The sequence below is a fragment of the Microtus oregoni genome, unplaced genomic scaffold (genome assembly GCF_018167655.1).
Source record: "Microtus oregoni isolate MIOR12 unplaced genomic scaffold, Mior012 000022F_ref0000154, whole genome shotgun sequence".
NCBI classification, from domain to species: Eukaryota; Metazoa; Chordata; class Mammalia; order Rodentia; family Cricetidae; genus Microtus; species Microtus oregoni.
In genome coordinates this window covers 32,298,709-32,315,258 of record NW_024543081.1, presented here as the reverse complement: position 1 = coordinate 32,315,258, position 16,550 = coordinate 32,298,709, and the positions used below count along the sequence as shown (strand labels likewise).

The window sequence follows — 16,550 nt, the reverse complement described above, 5'->3', positions numbered from 1 at the left end:
CCCCAGGAACGCACATTTGGGAAACCGAGTCACAGAAGCTCAGCGACCGCCGCGGCTCTGCTCTTTCCCGGACCGGAGCAGGAGCAGCCGGCGGAGATTCCCGGGGTCTCTGGGCACCGCCTTCCTCGCCCGGCTCAACCACGTGCAGGGGGCGGGACAGGGGCGGGACAGGCCCACCCGGAGCTCCGCTCCCCGGCATCGCGCCTGCGATCGGAAGTGACGTCGGCGCAGAGCCATTTCCGGAAGGCCGAAACTAGGAAGAAACTTGGAGCCGCTGAGGTGCGGGTCGTAGTTGCCGCCACCGTGCCCCGTGGCCGGCGCCGTGCGGAGCTGTGGAGGCCTGGCCATGGGGCGGCGCCGGGCTCGCACGGCCTAGGCGTACGGTCTCCGCGGACGGGCCGGGTGCGTGTGGACGGGAGGCGGCGTGAGAGCCGCGGCCACTGCTGGCCTGGGCTCCGGCATCATGAACATCGACGTTGAGTTCCACATCCGACACAACTACCCCTGGAGCAAGTTGCCAGCTAACGTGAGACAGGTACGGCTCGGCCCTGCCCCGCCCAGCGGTCGCCTGCCCTGAGGACCGTCCCGGGATCGGGAAAACCTGGGCTCGGAGTGCTCGGTCGCCAGGAAGGCTGGAGTGATGTCCCTGCCGGACTCGCCCGGTTACCTCGGCTTGCAGACTTTATGAGCTAGGGAGGGACCTGCGCTCCTGAGATCTCAAAGAAAGCCCCTGGGCTCCAAAATTGTAAGGGTGGTGGAAGAAGGATGGGAACAGTGCGTTCAACGCAGGGTGACAGTTCAAACTCCTCTGTAGTGTGGGTGGGAGGTAGGGTGCGGATCTTTAGTCGTATGCATAACCGGAAGCATTTAAATTGGACCGTGCAAGATAAGGAATGAAGACCACCCCTCTCCCAGAGAGAGGGAAGAGCAGGTCTCCACCGAGTAGCGAGTCATCAAAGTTTGGAGGTATGTGTGTTGATGCATCGGGTGGCGTTTGTTGAATGTGTGAGGGTGGTCGCCGGTAAGGCCGCCAGGGGCAGTCAGGATCTGATTCGGAAGGGTATGTGTGCTTTGTGTTGGTGGACTTTGTCCTTTAGACAGACCGACTTTATAAGGAATGTGTCGACGGGAGCATGACCTGAGACTTTTGAAGTCTAACGCTTACGTTGACTGGCAGTTTTGCTCAGCTGTTTAACGGGTATTTATTGAGCACCTCCTAAGATGTTATGCCTGCTTTGGGGTACAGAGAGTTTGCAGCAGCCAAGAAGCCTGCCTCCCCACAGAGTGTACTAGTTTTAGCCAGGCCAGCCAGTAGACGGCCTGATAAATGAGTACAAACACGACAGGTGGCTGGAAGTCTTCAGAAGGGATGTGCCACCTGTAAGGGACGCACTGTCGCTGGCCGCTGTGTCTCTCAGTTCTATTGATTTCTGTTTCCTCTTGGTGATGGGCAACAGATGTGGTTTTGGAAAATATATGGAATAGTGGTGGTAATGGTTTTATGATTGTTTGATGTGGTTTGAGTCCCCGTTCTAGGGAATGAGTTAAGAGGTTCTGGTTAGTATCGCATGACAGAGAATGTCAAGGTGTGTTTCAGGGGTAAAGGTCTCTAGGATGTCAAAGAGTCGGTTTCTGAAACTTGAAAAGACAAGTCTAAACCTTTAGGAACAAGTTGCTCTTAAGTTTGAATGAGGGTTTGGCAGACAGTTTTGTGCTTTAGGTAAATATGTCTGAGACAAACCTGCAGACAACTAGAGTAAATTGTCCTCTGTGTTAAGTCATTAGATTATACCCAACTTAAACAATTGACTCTAATTAGTGTTGACAAAAGCCTCCTCCAACTCAAATGTGATTATTAAATGTAATTATAGGACAGTGCTAAAACTTAAGTCCCAATGTAAACGGATTTGTTTTTGTATGTGAAATCCCTGAAAGCACTCAGAGTAAGCGTGGCCTTCTTTTGTACAGACTTTCCCCAGCCTTCCCATGGTTTCCCGGAGTCAAGGTCCGCTTCAGATCACACCAGCTTTCTGTCTGGTCTCTGGCAGGACCTTCCCCTCCTCACACTACACTGAGTCCTCTCACTGCACTTCCGCTTTCTGTCATCACTAAGGCGTTTCCTAGCCCCCTAATTTCACAATAGTTGCCCTCAGCCATGTTGTCATCCTACTGTTATTTCTCATCCGTCATGTGGTCACCCTGCCATGTGCATTTTCTGGTTAGATTCTTTGTTAGGCTTTGTACCCTAAGCATCTCTATGCATGGTTGGTTGTTAGTAGCTGTTAGATGGAATGAGGCATCAGTTTGAAATACTTCCTAAATGGCTATAAAAATCTCAAATGTACTAAAAATGGGGATTTTTTTTTTTAGTCTGTGTGGAAAGAATGTGTATTTTGGTATTTTAAATACTAAGTATGTTTATGTGGTGATTTCCAGTAAGTTTTGGTGGGCTTCATTTGGAAATGACTCATTTCCCACTTCTGAAAGCTGAAGGAAGGAGACTCAGATAAAAAAAAAAAATCTTACAAGCCAGTTTTTTTTTTTTGTTCTTTGTTTTCCAACGTGGATGAGATGAGGAAAATACTCGTTTTATTCTATTGGTCACACTGACCTTTAGAAACGTTAAAGAGTTGTAGATGAGGCCTGAGCGTACACAGAGAGCCTTGGGTTCCATCCCTAGCACAGGAAAAAAAATGCAAGTCAGGCCATTGTTTTTAGGACTTTTCTGTAGTTAGCTAATATCAGATGTTCATTGTTTGACACAATGTGTAGTTCTTTTATTTAAAGTGAAGTCTTTTAATAGATCAATTTTTAAGACGTGGTTATTTTTATCTTTGTCCATCTACCTACCATCCATTCACCCATCCATCTGTCCATCTATCCATCCATCCGTCCGTCCGTCCGTCCATCCATCCATCCATCCATCTACCCATCCATCCATCTGTCCATCCATCCGTCCGTCCGTCCATCCAGTAGAAGGGTACCCGTTAGGATGCACACACTGAGGTGTGTAGGAGCCCTGGCTGCAGAAAGCCTGCTGTCAGGGTTATCTGCTGCATGGGGTGTGCTCTGTAGCTAGTGCTCATTTTCACATCACTGCTTCATTTCCTGTAGTTCCTCTTTTATGACGCCTGGCTTTGTCTGCTAGGCCTTCCCATTTGCAACCAAAACTGTCCTAGTGAAATGGCTGTTGTCCCTGTTCTGTCACCTAGGTCTGTAGTGGCAACAATGTTTTACAGTGGTGGGAGATTTGGAGAAGGGTAGAGTCAAAGAGTTGCTGAACAGATGTTTATGTACTCTTAGTTCACTGTAGTTAGGGGTTTGTGTGCATAGCATATATTGACTGATGGGGTTAATCGTGCTCCACACCTAGTCCTGAGCTCACATGGTGATGGAGTTTGCAGTCTCCAGTGACACTTCCCGGTAAATGTGATGGTAACTTAAAGACTGTCTTTGAACCAGAAGGCCAAAGCTTCCAGTTTGGAACTTGCTGTGATTGTAGTGGGATGGCACACTTGTGTACAACGAGCGTGTGTGGTGTCTCCTGGAGAGGTTTTGACCTGGCATCAGAGCTGCAGGAACCTTGGCAGATCCTTCTGAACCCTAAGTGAGCTTCTGTGTAGAGGGTGATGGGGTAGTCTCTCCACAGCGCACTCTCCTTCAACACTTGGGGTGCTACAGGTGGAAATAGCTGGAGTCTCTCCAGCTGTGATAGACTAATGCAATTTTCACATCATGTCACTGCATCCTCACCAGTGGAACAGTTTATTAAATTTAGAGGTTTTATTTATCTGATTGCAAAATGTAGGTGTATGGACATTTACTTTGGCTTTTACAAACCTATAAAAAATAACCAGCTGAATCCTCTAATCATTTTATCATTAAAGAGGTCTAGTTTAGGTTTATAGTGTGCTAGGAAAAAAAACTGTACCTGGTGATTAGAAGTGAGAGAGCAGTCAGATACTAAATTAACTTTATGGTCACACATGAATGTAATGTTAACTATGATTAAGCATGTTTAGTCTTTGCTTTCATAGTTTCAACTTTGAACTTAAAACACTGTGGACACAGCTAGAAAGTATTTTGTTTACTCCGTGCAGTTCTGTGTTTCTGTCTGTAGGATATGTATTGCTGATTCAATGACCACTGACTGAAAATATTTCAAAAGAGATGGTTTACCCCAAATGTGTACAGACTTATTTCTTACTATTACTCCATGGAAATAGAGTCTGTCAGCTTGTTAATAGATGTTAGAAGTAATCTCAAAATGATTAAAACTATGCAGGAACATGTGATGTGTACAGACGCTATTTGATGTAAGGACTGGATCATGTCTGGGTTTTGGTATTCTTAGGGTCGTAGCATCAGTGCTGTGAGGTGCTTCAGTGCCAGTGAAGAGCTGTATTTGAGAATGACAGGATGGTCCAGATGTTTTCTAGAGCAGAAGTAAGGGAATGGCATTTTACAGACACAGTTTTAGCACATTTGAAATGGACATTCTGTAGAAATCTTTATCTCCGGTAATTACGGTTCATTTCAAAATGACTGGGTTATATTCTTAAATTCACATAGGTATAGATGTGAGAAGCCCCTACCATCCACTCATCGGTCCATCTATCCATCTTTCTGTCCCACTTCAGTCTGGGATTTTCTGGAAGGAAATCTTTGTTAACAGCCTTGCTAACCAGTATAGTTGTATTCTTACACTGCTTTTTTATTTTATGTAACTATTTTGAGTAATTTAAGTAAATCATTTTAGAAAGGCACACTACAAAGAACATGCGGGATTTTGTTTTAATATCATAGTAGTAAAGTTAACATAATAAAACTTAAGAAAGTATTCCTTATTCAGTTCTGGCCATTAGAAATGCCAGGGTAAAATTAGGGGTCATGTTTTTTGTTTATGTGTAATTTTATGGTAGACAGAGTACTGTTGTTCATCTGGAAACTGTTTAAAAAGCCATGTGTAATTTCTTTTAGAGTCTTGGAAACTCACAGCGAGAGTATGAAAAGCAGGTTGTCTTATACAGTATCCGCAACCAGTTGCGCTACAGAAATAACCTAGGTAAGTGGAGATGCTCTTGTGCCGGGTGGAGATGACTGCTGCTGTCTTTTCATTTTGGTTTTCCGTGTGTACTGTACGGCTTTAACAACATTTGTACTGATTCCACATAATAACAATTCATACTGTGGAGTTTTCTAATTGTGAGGAAAATTCCTTTTTAGATTGCTGTTTATAGGTCTGTTTTCCCTATAATATCTTAGTCTTAATTCAGTGTCTTCTCTATCTGAGTGAGAGAATGCCAGAGGAGGAAAAAGACACTGGTTCTTGACCATTTTTTAAGACTCAGTTTTGTTTTGTCACCAGAACAACAGTAAGAAACCTGAGAAAGCTGGACATTTTCCTTTTCTTGCAGTTAAACATGTCAAGAAAGATGAACGCAAATACTATGAAGAGCTGCTGAAGTACAGTCGCGATCACCTCATGCTGTACCCTTACCACTTATCTGACATCATGGTGAAGGGCCTGAGGATAACACCGTTTGCATACTACACTGGGATCATGGAGGTTAGTTTCTAGTGGGAGTGACAGTTTACGGTGGGGTGGGACTCTGGGTCTGGGACACCTTGCAGTAGACCAGCAGCTTCCCCGTTCTCAGCTGTCATGGATGTTGTCTGTCCAGTTAGTGTGTATCAAGGATGGCTAGTCACAAGGTAGCTGAGGCACACACAGGGTTGCCATTATTGATGCTTTTATGTTGGAAGGGAGGCTGCTTGTATTCTATGTATTTGAAGGTGTTGTTTACCCTTTGTGCAGTTAGGTCACTAATTAGCTGTTTATACCAGCAGTTGGTACACTTATTGCTTGTAATCTATAAGATTGAAAATATGGGCTGCAGACTTGGCCAGTAAGATCAAGGAAATAGTATTTATCTGTCCACCTTGTATAAAAAAGTGACAGTGCAGACCCAGCTTTATAGATATAATACATGTCAGGAAGGAAAGTTGTTTCCATTGTCCTGGCTGTTAGTCTATTATTAACTTTTGGCTGGTTTGTACTTGGTTCTTGTTGAATAACACTTTTTTAAAAAAGTGAACTTTCTATAAAGATGGACACACATCTGCAGTATTTATTGACTGTTTATATTTGAGTGCTGCTTTTGGGCTCTCTGGACACTGGAAGAGCAGAGAAAAGCGTATGCACAGACAGGCTAAGCACCTGCAGTAGTGAGGAGGCTGGTGCCTTGTGTGAGTGTCTGGTGCCCTTGACTTGAGCTCCCTTCCTTAGCTCTATAAGCCCCTCCTCTGTGGCACATGTACAGTCTGGTCTTTCTCAGGTTCTCCATTGGCGTTCTGATGGTCCCTGTAGCGTGGTAGTGTAATGAAATAGTAACTGATGAGTTCCTCCCCCTGTCTCTTTTTCTTTTTCCGCTTTCCACGAGGTTTGGGGTAGAGCAGATAGAATTCTGTACATTTACCAGCTTCCATTTCAATTACATTCACCTGCTTACTCTTCTCTGGGCTTTGTTCTGAAATGATTGTCAAGTCTGGGTTGAAAATGGGTCTTCTCCAACAGTAAATAGTTGGATGGTGTTGGAGAAGATTGGAGTTGAAAAAGCCAGATACTAAGTTTAACTTGATACTAACTGAAATAGGAGCAAAGACTTGGAGGTAATTTAGAATCCTGCTTGGGAATGTGTATTTTCGATACTTGGTGATAGAGTTGACACACTATTGGCCTTCTCTCACGGTAGGAATGTAGGTAGAATCGGATATGAAGTGTGGAAAAACTAGAACCCTGAGCTCTAATAGAGACTACAGGGCAACTGTTTGGGACTCAGAGTGTTCTAAGAAACCTAGACCGAAAAGTGCAACCTTCATTTATTATGTTGAGGCCATAGGCTTAGTACCACAGTGGTGCATGCGTGTTTTAGGATGTCAGGTGTGACCCACTGTTTCCTGTTATAATAGTTGTTGCTCTGTTTGGCTGTAGCAATATATATCCTTTTATTTAGGAAAGTTACCTTTCATATTTTATATTTTTTCTTTTTCAAAGGACATCATGAACAGTGAGAAAAGTTATGATTCGTTGCCTAATTTTACTGCTGCTGACTGTGAGTACCCACTTGTTAAGGAGTAACATTTAGATTATGACTTTGTGTATGCATGCTGTCTATTAGGATTTTGTGTTTCTGACCTGAATGAAAATTGAGAGCAACATTATTAATGAGAACTTCATTGCACAATACAAATCAGATGTGAGGTGCCGGGCCGTGGTGGCACATGCCTTTAATCCCAGCAGAGGCAGAGGCAGGCGGATCTCTGTGAGTTGGAGGTCAGCCTGGTTGACAGTAAGTTCCAGGGCAGGCTCCAAAGCTACAGAGAAACCCGGTCTCGAAAAACTAAAAAAAAAAAAAAAAAAAAAGAAAGAAAGAAAGAAAGAAAAACACAATAAATCAGATGTGAGATTTAGCCTAATATCAATGGGAAGAATATTTTGCAGTCAGAAAGTTAGGACTAACCTGTCAGAGACCAGCTTCAACTAGTGTACCTCTTACCAGGGTAGGGACATGAGGATTAGAATAATAAGTATAGAGATTGAAGATGCGAGTGAAGGTAATAAAACAGAGACATAGGATGCACCGGGAAAGGAGTTCCAGTGAACACCGAAATCACTGGTGTTTGGTGTTTAATTGCCATTGACCTCCAAAAGGTAGGAGTAAGATAAAAACTTCATTAATACAACACAAAGAGATGAACAGACCAGTTGAAGGAATACATTCTCAGTGAAACATTCTCCTGCCAGAACAAGACTAATGCTCACACCCTAGACCAAAATAGAATTGTAGGCAAACCACTCCCTGGGTGGAATCCATAGTTATCTTCCTAAGGGAGAAGGGACTTAGTTGGATCCTTAGACCTTTGTTAAACAGATCTACTTCTTAATACCTGAAATACCTGGATGTTAGCCACACCTGTTGACAATAACCTTGAGAGAGCAGAACTTTCTGGTCTCAGTCAAGGTGGGACCTTTGTTTGAGATAGAAACAGACAATAACCTTGAAGGAACAGAAGTGAGTTCCAACTCTCTGTCCAGTAGTAGATAGAATAGGCTCCACACTAACCTTTATTCTAGAGAATGACATTCTTGCTATTCTATAGGCTGTTTGTCTGCTCATGGAAGGAGGACAGCCTGCTCACAGGAATCTTACCTTACAGTAGCGTGTAGAGTTCCACAAACATGCTTTGCTGTGTTTCACTATGCTTATCTTAGTGAGATTTTTATTTAACACGTGATGTTGTTCTGTACGCAAGAAACTTCTGCTAAAAAGCATAATTTTACTTCTTAAAACTGGGAGGACTTCTGCTTTTCAACATGTCCTCGTTAGCATTGTCAAACGTGACAACTTGGATTCATCTCTCCCAAAGTTGAGGTTTCATCTGTATTGTGTGATGAATTCTTTTTGATATTGATGGATAATGCCAGTCAGCAATTAAAACTATAAACAGGGAAGTTTTCCTAATGTCATTGAGTGTATACTCACATTTCAAGATGTATTAAAGGAAGGACTTACTTTCAGGTCTGCGGCTTCTTGGCATAGGAAGAAACCAGTATATTGACCTGATGAACCAGTGTAGATCTTCAAAGGTTGGTCATCCCTCTGTTCTTAGAGCTTCCTTGTCAGAACTAGATACCCAGAGTTTGGTTTAGAGTGGTAGAAATAATAGACTCTAACTTGAACCAGTTAGCGTGCATCTCATAGGAGCAGTGAACAGATTTTCAATGTTCACCAGGTTGTAGCTTAAGCAGCTAATGAGTTCTAACACGTAACATTTATTTTTAGAAGTTAATGTCTTTTTGCTTGTGTTTTTGTCCATTTTAGCTCCGGAATTCATTTAATGGGTAAAATAAGTTCACATTTTCAAATGCAGTTTTAGCTTCTGGGGTTTCATTTCATTTGTTTTTGGATTGAAGTCTAGGTTTAAGTAACTTATTTTAAAATAAATTAAGAGTGATTCTACAGTATCTAGATGAATTAGCAATTCAAACATGAAAATTTGAAAAGATTTAGCCTGTTGTAATGTCTTATGATGGTAGAAAAAAGTGGTGATTTGGATTGGTTGTAAATACTTAAATATTGTACTATTGCAGAAATTCTTCAGAAGGAAAACTGCCCGTGATCTTCTACCAATAAAGCCAGTGGAAATTGCCATCGAGGCATGGTGGGTGGTGCAGGCTGGATATATCACAGAAGATGACATCAAGGTAGAGATTGTTATAGACTAAAAGCAGAGGAAAAAGAAAAGATTAAAACCAGAATATTTATTTTTTAACTTATTTTTACAATTTTTAATTACATAATGTTTTAAAAGGTAACATTTGATTTTCCTGCAGAAAATCAAAGTAATTCAAAATGATCTTAGTAGATTAGATGGAGTTTGCAAAATCTATAATGGTGCAGGAGGCATTATTTGGTTTATGTACAGTAATTTGGGTTCTTAATTAATGGTCTCGTGTAAAGGGACATGATGTCATACCTAGCAGCCACAATAATATGGGTAACTCTGAGCATTGACTTTGTGCACATGTGCTGCACACTAATGTGACTATGTTCTTGACTCCTTTAAGGCTCATGACAACCCAAGGAGAAAGTATTGTTTGTGCTCCAGTTTGCAGATGAGGAAAGTGAACACAAAGCTGTTAACTAAATGACTCCAGTTATAGGGACAGAAAGGGTCCAAATTGATAGATACTCAGGTAGTCCAGTCCCTGTTGGGGTAGTAGTATCAAGATCAAAAGCAGTGTTATCCACAGAAGTTCATCCAAGCTAATTGAAGAAAGGGTAGAGACCATGGAATATCTGTGTAGGTTGAAGGATATAATGTGACCTTTTCACTCTTATTTATTTATTTATTTATTTGTCTTTGCGCTTCTGGAGGGCATTTTAAAGTGGGATATTTTGCTTCGCTGGAAGCCCTTCCCAATAGAGCTGTCAGCCTGTCATAATTTGTCCTAACTGCACCATTGTTGTCCAGGTAGAGTTTTTCTCAGTGAACTTTTTGATAAGGATTTGCTTTCATGTATCTGATTCCATTTTAAAGAAAAAGAATAAACATTGGTTTATCAGTGAGCATTTACTACCAACTGGCAGATGTTGGTATTTATGGTGATTTTGTTATCTAAACTGTCGGCACCTTAGTTTGGCAATTTAAGTGATGGTTATGTGCATAGTTTTATTGTTTAAATTCTAAGGTGATGAATGGCAATGATAAGGTTCATTTCATACACTAGTCAGTCATGGGTTCCAATGTGGATTACATTTTAGGAAACTTACAAATCAGTTAATTAGGACAGAAGTTAATTGAAATTATTATTTTTTTTCTTAGATATGCACTTTTCCTGAGAAAGGCGCTATTGATAAGATCATTGACTCAGGCCCTCAGCTCGCTGGGTCACTAGATTACAACGTAGTACACAGTAAGTGCTTATAAGCATGGTCTTCGTCAATGCAAAACCTTGTTTTAAACAGTTGATAATTGGGCTGAGGAGATGGCTTAGTGGTTAAGAGTACTGACTGCTCTTTCAGAAGACCTGGGTTCAATTCCCAGCACCAGCATGGCAGCTCATAACTGTCTGTAATTTCTGTTTCAGGGGATCTGACAACTATGTGCAGGCAAAACACCAATGCATATGAAATAAATAAGAAAAAAAAAGTGCAAGTCTTAAAAAAAAAACAGTTGGTAATTAATACCAATTGCTGTACTAGTCCAAATTGAGTCTGTTACCTAAGTCATGTTACTTGAAATATGATCTTAGTTCTTTATTATACAGACTTAGTCCTTATAATTACAGACTTACACAAATGAATGGTAAGAGATTTGTAGTTCAGAAACCATGTAAGAATTCAAGATTTAGAAAATCTAGTTAGTTCTCTTATACTATTTTCTTTTTCTTTATGTAGTGTTCAGTTTAAGACATAGAAAGCCAGTAATCAGACTTGTAGGAAAAAAACGTTATTTTATAGTGTCCCATCTAAAATAAGGTGCTTTTGTTTTTGTAGGTTTGTATAACAAAGGCTTTATTTATCTGGATGTGCCCATATCAGATGACAGTTGTATAGCTGGTAAGTCTGGGCTGCCGTTTTGTACTTTATTTTGAATACTGCTTAAAGTCAAATGGTATATATCACCTAATAAGTTTAACACAAATCATTCTGTAATTTTAGATATTTAGACTTTTTAAAGAAGATTTTTATTTTTACATTTAACCCATTGTGGTTTTATTATAAGTTCTTATTTCTCACATTATTTTGATATATATACTGTAATAAAATAGAACTTCAAAATAAATTTTCTACAATCCCAAGTAAAAGTACTTTTTTAAAATTTTAAATTTTGTAGTACTAACTTATAGTTAGATGTTTGTAATATGTTTTCTAGTGTCATTCAGCTATTGTCACTGTTTATGATTAATATTAGTGAGAAAGAATGTGAAGGGTCAGACTCCAGAGAATGACTCGATGTGGAGAAACAGATGGTAATTGAGCTGATCCCAGAAATATTGCCTCTTGTTTTTCAGGCTGGGGCACATCTTGATCTTTATTTGAGTTAGCATGTCAGGAGATTCATCCTCAGCCCAGTAATGCGTTGTAGACTGTATGCTTCTGTGAATTCTTTTTTTTTTGTTTTTGTTTTTTTTTAATATTTATTTATTATTTATTATGTATACAATAGTCTATCTGTGTGTATGCCGAAGGCCAGAAGAGGGCGCCAGACCTTATTACAGATGGTTGTGAGCCACCATGTGGTTGCTGGGAATTGAACTCAGGACCTTTAGAAGAGCAGGCAATGCTCTTAACCACTGAGCCATCTCTCCAGCCCCCTGCTTCTGTGAATTCTGTTGAAGCTTGGAGAGACAGTTAAAAAGAAGTGGAACACTAGCTTAGTTAATCTAGGTTTGAAGTTGGTGATGTATCAAGTGGAATAAGGTTTGAACTTGAAGACTGTTAACAAGGAAATGAGTCCTTGGAGACAGAAGTGGTGGTAGTACTTTTCTCACTATTGGAAATGTATAAGATTTATTCTAGTCCCTATTCTTACCCGATAAGTTGATTTGATTTGAGATTCACTCAGAAGTTGTATTAGTGGATTTGTTCGTTCAGTCTGTTTTAATTGCTGATGATTTAATATTGACTTTACAGTTTTAACATTGACTTCCTTTAGCACCTTTTTGTTTTGAGGTTCTAACATAGCCATAGCCTCGAACTTGGATGTAGCTGAGGCTGGCTCCTGTCTCTGCCTCCTGTGTGCCATGACACTGGACTGTATAGTAGCTCTTCAGTTCCCTGGAGAGAGCAGAGGAGGGTTGACTGGATGGCTTCTTCACTGCAGCAGCGTATTCTGCTCTGCCTCACTCAGTAGTTGGCAGTTAGCTGGTGCAGACAGATGCTTGACTCGGCTTGCATGTCACCTCTCTAGTCTGGTCCTTTTCTTGGAATAACCCACAAAGGTAAAGTTGGGTAAAGCCATCAAATTCAGCATGAAACATTCGCAAGCTATTTCAGAAGAGGCATTCCAGATGGTCCACAAAGATCTGGCCCTGTGGGAGGTGGACAGTCAAGTGCGGAGGAATGAACACTCTTAGAGGGGTGATTGTGGAGGACTCCAGTGTCAACACATTTATTCCGCTTTAAAGAAACACTGTTTTACAGCCTTTAATCCCAGCACTCAGGAGGCAGAGGCAGGTGGATCTCTGTGAGTTCGAGACCGGCTGGTTTACAGAGCTAGTTCCAGGATAGGCTCCAAACTTACAGAGAAACCCTATCTCGAAATACCAAAATAAAATACTGTTTTATTCTCAGGGAATTTTGTACAATTTTACTTAATCACATTCACCCCTTAAGCCTTCCCAGATCATCTCCCTCTCCCCCACTTGTCTGTCTGTCTGTCTTTCTTTTTTAAAGAAGATACTGTCTAACAGCAGATGTCCTGGTTCTTTGGCTCTTAGAGTCTTTTTTTCTACGTGTGTATTTTATGCTTCAATGCCTATATTTTTCTGTAACTCTTTAATGAAGTTCTTAAATAATATCAAAAAATTATATATGCACACTAAAAATTTGTAATAATTTGTCACATCTGTAGTCTGTCTGGAACATATTTTTATACTTGATATGAAATAATACTTCCATTCTCTTTGGATGGCCAATATCTTAAAAAAAAATACAACCCTGGATTCTGACCCATAGTTTAAGAAGCTGGGCTTTGGTTCGTACTTTTTATTTTAATGTAATACATGTTAGAAATGGATTTATATATCTATAAGGAGTTGTCTCATCCTGTTATCCTAGATATAAATTATATATTGAAATTCCTAACTTCTTGGTACCTTGGTATCTCCAAGGAAGGGATAATTACAAAACTGTACAACTTGTAGGGCTAGAAGACAAAATGGTGTATGTAATCTACTTGGTGGGTGTTAGCACCTAGCAAGCATTCATTCAGTAAATGCTTGCACATAGTGGTATTGTAGGATAAGAATTAAGTTTTCAAATAGGGAATTGCTAAAATATTTCTAAGAAGAAACCTTTAGTGTTTATTGTTGGGAATAATTTAGTGCCCTATGCACCCCACTTTTCCATGAGGTTTTATTTTTTTACATTTTATTTTATGTCCACGAGTGCATGTGCCGCAGGTGCATGCTGTGGAAGTCACAAGTGCAGCCTTCAGGACTCTTATTTTCTCCTTCTGCTGTGGGGCTGATTAAACTTAGGGGTTGTTGGGCTTGGCACCAAGTGCCTTCACCCAGTGAGCTATTTTGCCAGCCTGTTCCCCGGGGTATTTTAAAGGAGAAGTGTACACATGGAAGGATGTGAACGAACAAAAGCGTGCTCCTTGACTGTTAACTAGGCAGAGCTTGCTGGTCAGATCAAAGTGTCTAGATGAGAGAGATAGCTTGAGTGGGTGAGCATTCTACCATGGTTGGCCGCTTTGTGTGCTAAAGAAAGGATTGACCTCTGGCCACTGAGGAGGAGCAGATGTTAGTGACTTCTGCGGACTCCACTGTTTCCAAGGAGTATAAACTCTTTCCAACAGTCTTCTGTTGCTCACTTTCTTGGCCTATGAGGCATCAAAAGCACATACATCACAAACCTTTTGTAGGCTTATCTCTGTTCCCATGTGTTTTCACCAGGCTTGCACTGTCTAGTATTTCCTTCCTCAGTATTCTGAGAGTTCCATGTGAACCCTTTAGACAGCTCTGTGTAGATGGCGTGTGTGGCCTGGCCTGGGAACTTTGGAAAGGTTGCTATGGAGCGGAAGAAGTGCAGAAAAGCTCTGCTCTGTCTGAATGGTTTCTCTCTTTGCATAGGCATTTGAGTTATACTTTTTGTTTTATGAAAACTAGTGCCTGAGAAAAGTCTGTTTCGTTTATTTCAGTTCCTCCTCTGGAAGGTTTTGTAATGAATCGGGTACAAGGGGATTATTTTGAAACTCTACTCTATAAGATATTTGTGTCCATAGATGAGCACACTAATGTTGCAGAGGTAAGTGTGGCAAAAACATTTTTGAAAGGATATGCTTGATAATTCTGAGAATGGAACAGTAATTTTCACTTTTGTTTCCTAGCTTGCAAATGTCCTTGAGATAGACTTATCACTGGTGAAGGTATGTTATTTTCTACCTTTTATTCATAGTGTGAGTACTGGGTGGATTTTGCTAGTTGATTTTTTTTTTACCATGGTACATTACTGATCCTTATTGGCTGCATGAGGAAATCTGCATGGTAAAGATGGTTGCAGAAAGAAAGGGGGAGATGAGAAGCCCTGAGTCTGTTTTCCACCAGGTAGAATAGAGTCCTCACATTAATGTGGTCAGCAGGAGGTGGCCCGGTCAGTGGCCACACTGCACCTCTGTCCTCAGTAGAAGAGGGTTTAGGGATGGCGGTCCTGGCCAGACTGCTCTGCAGCTAAGATACGGAAATTCTTGCACGTCACCAGAGGCATAGTCTCTTACAGTGTATTTTTTCTCTACAGATATTCTGATGTTTGTTTTAATGCTAATTTTCCTTATATTCCTTTCAGAATGCTGTTTCAATGTATTGTCGATTGGGTTTTGCCCATAAGAAAGGACAAGTAATAAATCTGGATCAACTTCATTCATCATGGAAGAATGTTCCATCTGTGAACAGATTAAAGTAATTCGTTTATTCAATATGATAGTTTCCTTTTGAAAAGAATTTTGTATGCAGGAAATTTATTTATTCACTATGCCACTGAGGTGACTCTCAGTCTTCTCAGTGTGATGGACCTTCTGTATAATCTGATGAAAATCAAGAACGCTTTGTTTAGGACAATAGTACATATGATATTTTATAAAATGTGTAAGTTAGGAGAGCTTAGATTCCCTGAAGCCTATGCTTGAGCTCTAATTATAAAGCTTCCTCTCTGCGTCCAAAGCAATTTGAGAGCTCATCTCTCAACTTCACACTTGTGTATTGGCCTCTGTTCTGGTGGATTGTTCATAGTTATAAATACCAGCTTCAGTAGCTATGCTCATGTGAGATCATTTGTGTGATTTTTTTAAAAGTGAATGTATTCTTCATTAATAGGAGCACTTTAGACCCACAAAAGATGCTTTTATCATGGGATGGCGGGGAAAGTAGGAGTCCTGTGCAAGAAGCTTCTTCGGCTACTGACACTGATACAAATAGTCAAGAAGACCCAGGTTAGCAGCAACTCAGTTTAACTTAGAGCTTATCTGTAGGTCTGCCATCTTTCCAGACACAGCTCTCCGTCTCCTTTATAGCTCTGTGCCAGATTTCTTATTTAGTGTGTAGTCTGAGTCCTTCAGATACTGGGAACACTATGTAAGTCTTGAAGGGATAAGATAATAAGAATATGGCACTTGCCTTCTAGAAATTAAGTTAAGGGGGGAGGAGGTGAGCATAGCTCCCAGAACAAGCAATTGTGGTGTTTGGGGCTGCAAAGAAACAATAAAAAATAAAACAACAACAACAACAAAAAACCCACAACAAATAAAACCCCCACAAAAACCCAAAATTCCTTTACCTTTAGTAAGAGGCCATGGATTAGAGTGACTGCAAGTTCACTGGCCAGTTAGGGAAGGCCGTTTCAGTGCAGGGGAAAGTGCAGGCTAAGCCCAAAGGGAGACACACAGGCTCTAAAGTTGAGTGTAAAAGGAACCTGGGGTAGCTTTTCTCCTGTTTTGCTTGTTACCCAAGACTCACACTTATTGATTTGGCTATCGTCAAGAATTTTAATTCCTGGTTTTCAAGGAAATTAGCTGTACTAGTTTGCCCTTCTGTTGTTGTGATAAAATACCATGATTAAAAACAATTTGAGGAGGGAAAGGGTTTATATCCACTTACAACTTATAATTCATCAAGAAGGGAATCCAATGTAGTTGATTGTTTTATTACTCTTTACTCTTTGGGAGACCTGTCACCCACCTCCCAAATAAATACACACAGAGGCTTATTCTTTTTTATAAATGCCTGGCCTTAGCATGGCTTGTTTCTAGCAAGCTTTTCT

The 16,550-nt window shown here is 40.8% G+C and overlaps 1 protein-coding gene across 1 annotated transcript in view; it reads left to right on the top strand.

The window, feature by feature from the left end:
• Window positions 1-250: 250 nt before the first annotated feature.
• Fam91a1 (family with sequence similarity 91 member A1) overlaps window positions 251-16,550 on the top strand; it is a 40,163-nt gene continuing 23,863 nt past the window's right edge. Inside the window, exons 1-12 of the mRNA XM_041672276.1 lie at window positions 251-535; window positions 4,981-5,065; window positions 5,418-5,569; window positions 7,058-7,115; window positions 8,583-8,650; window positions 9,155-9,268; window positions 10,390-10,480; window positions 11,064-11,126; window positions 14,437-14,543; window positions 14,626-14,664; window positions 15,081-15,193; window positions 15,608-15,723. Coding sequence (XP_041528210.1) covers window positions 464-535; window positions 4,981-5,065; window positions 5,418-5,569; window positions 7,058-7,115; window positions 8,583-8,650; window positions 9,155-9,268; window positions 10,390-10,480; window positions 11,064-11,126; window positions 14,437-14,543; window positions 14,626-14,664; window positions 15,081-15,193; window positions 15,608-15,723 — 1,078 coding nt within the window. The 5' untranslated portion in view covers window positions 251-463. The remainder of the gene's footprint in view (window positions 536-4,980; window positions 5,066-5,417; window positions 5,570-7,057; window positions 7,116-8,582; window positions 8,651-9,154; window positions 9,269-10,389; window positions 10,481-11,063; window positions 11,127-14,436; window positions 14,544-14,625; window positions 14,665-15,080; window positions 15,194-15,607; window positions 15,724-16,550) is intronic.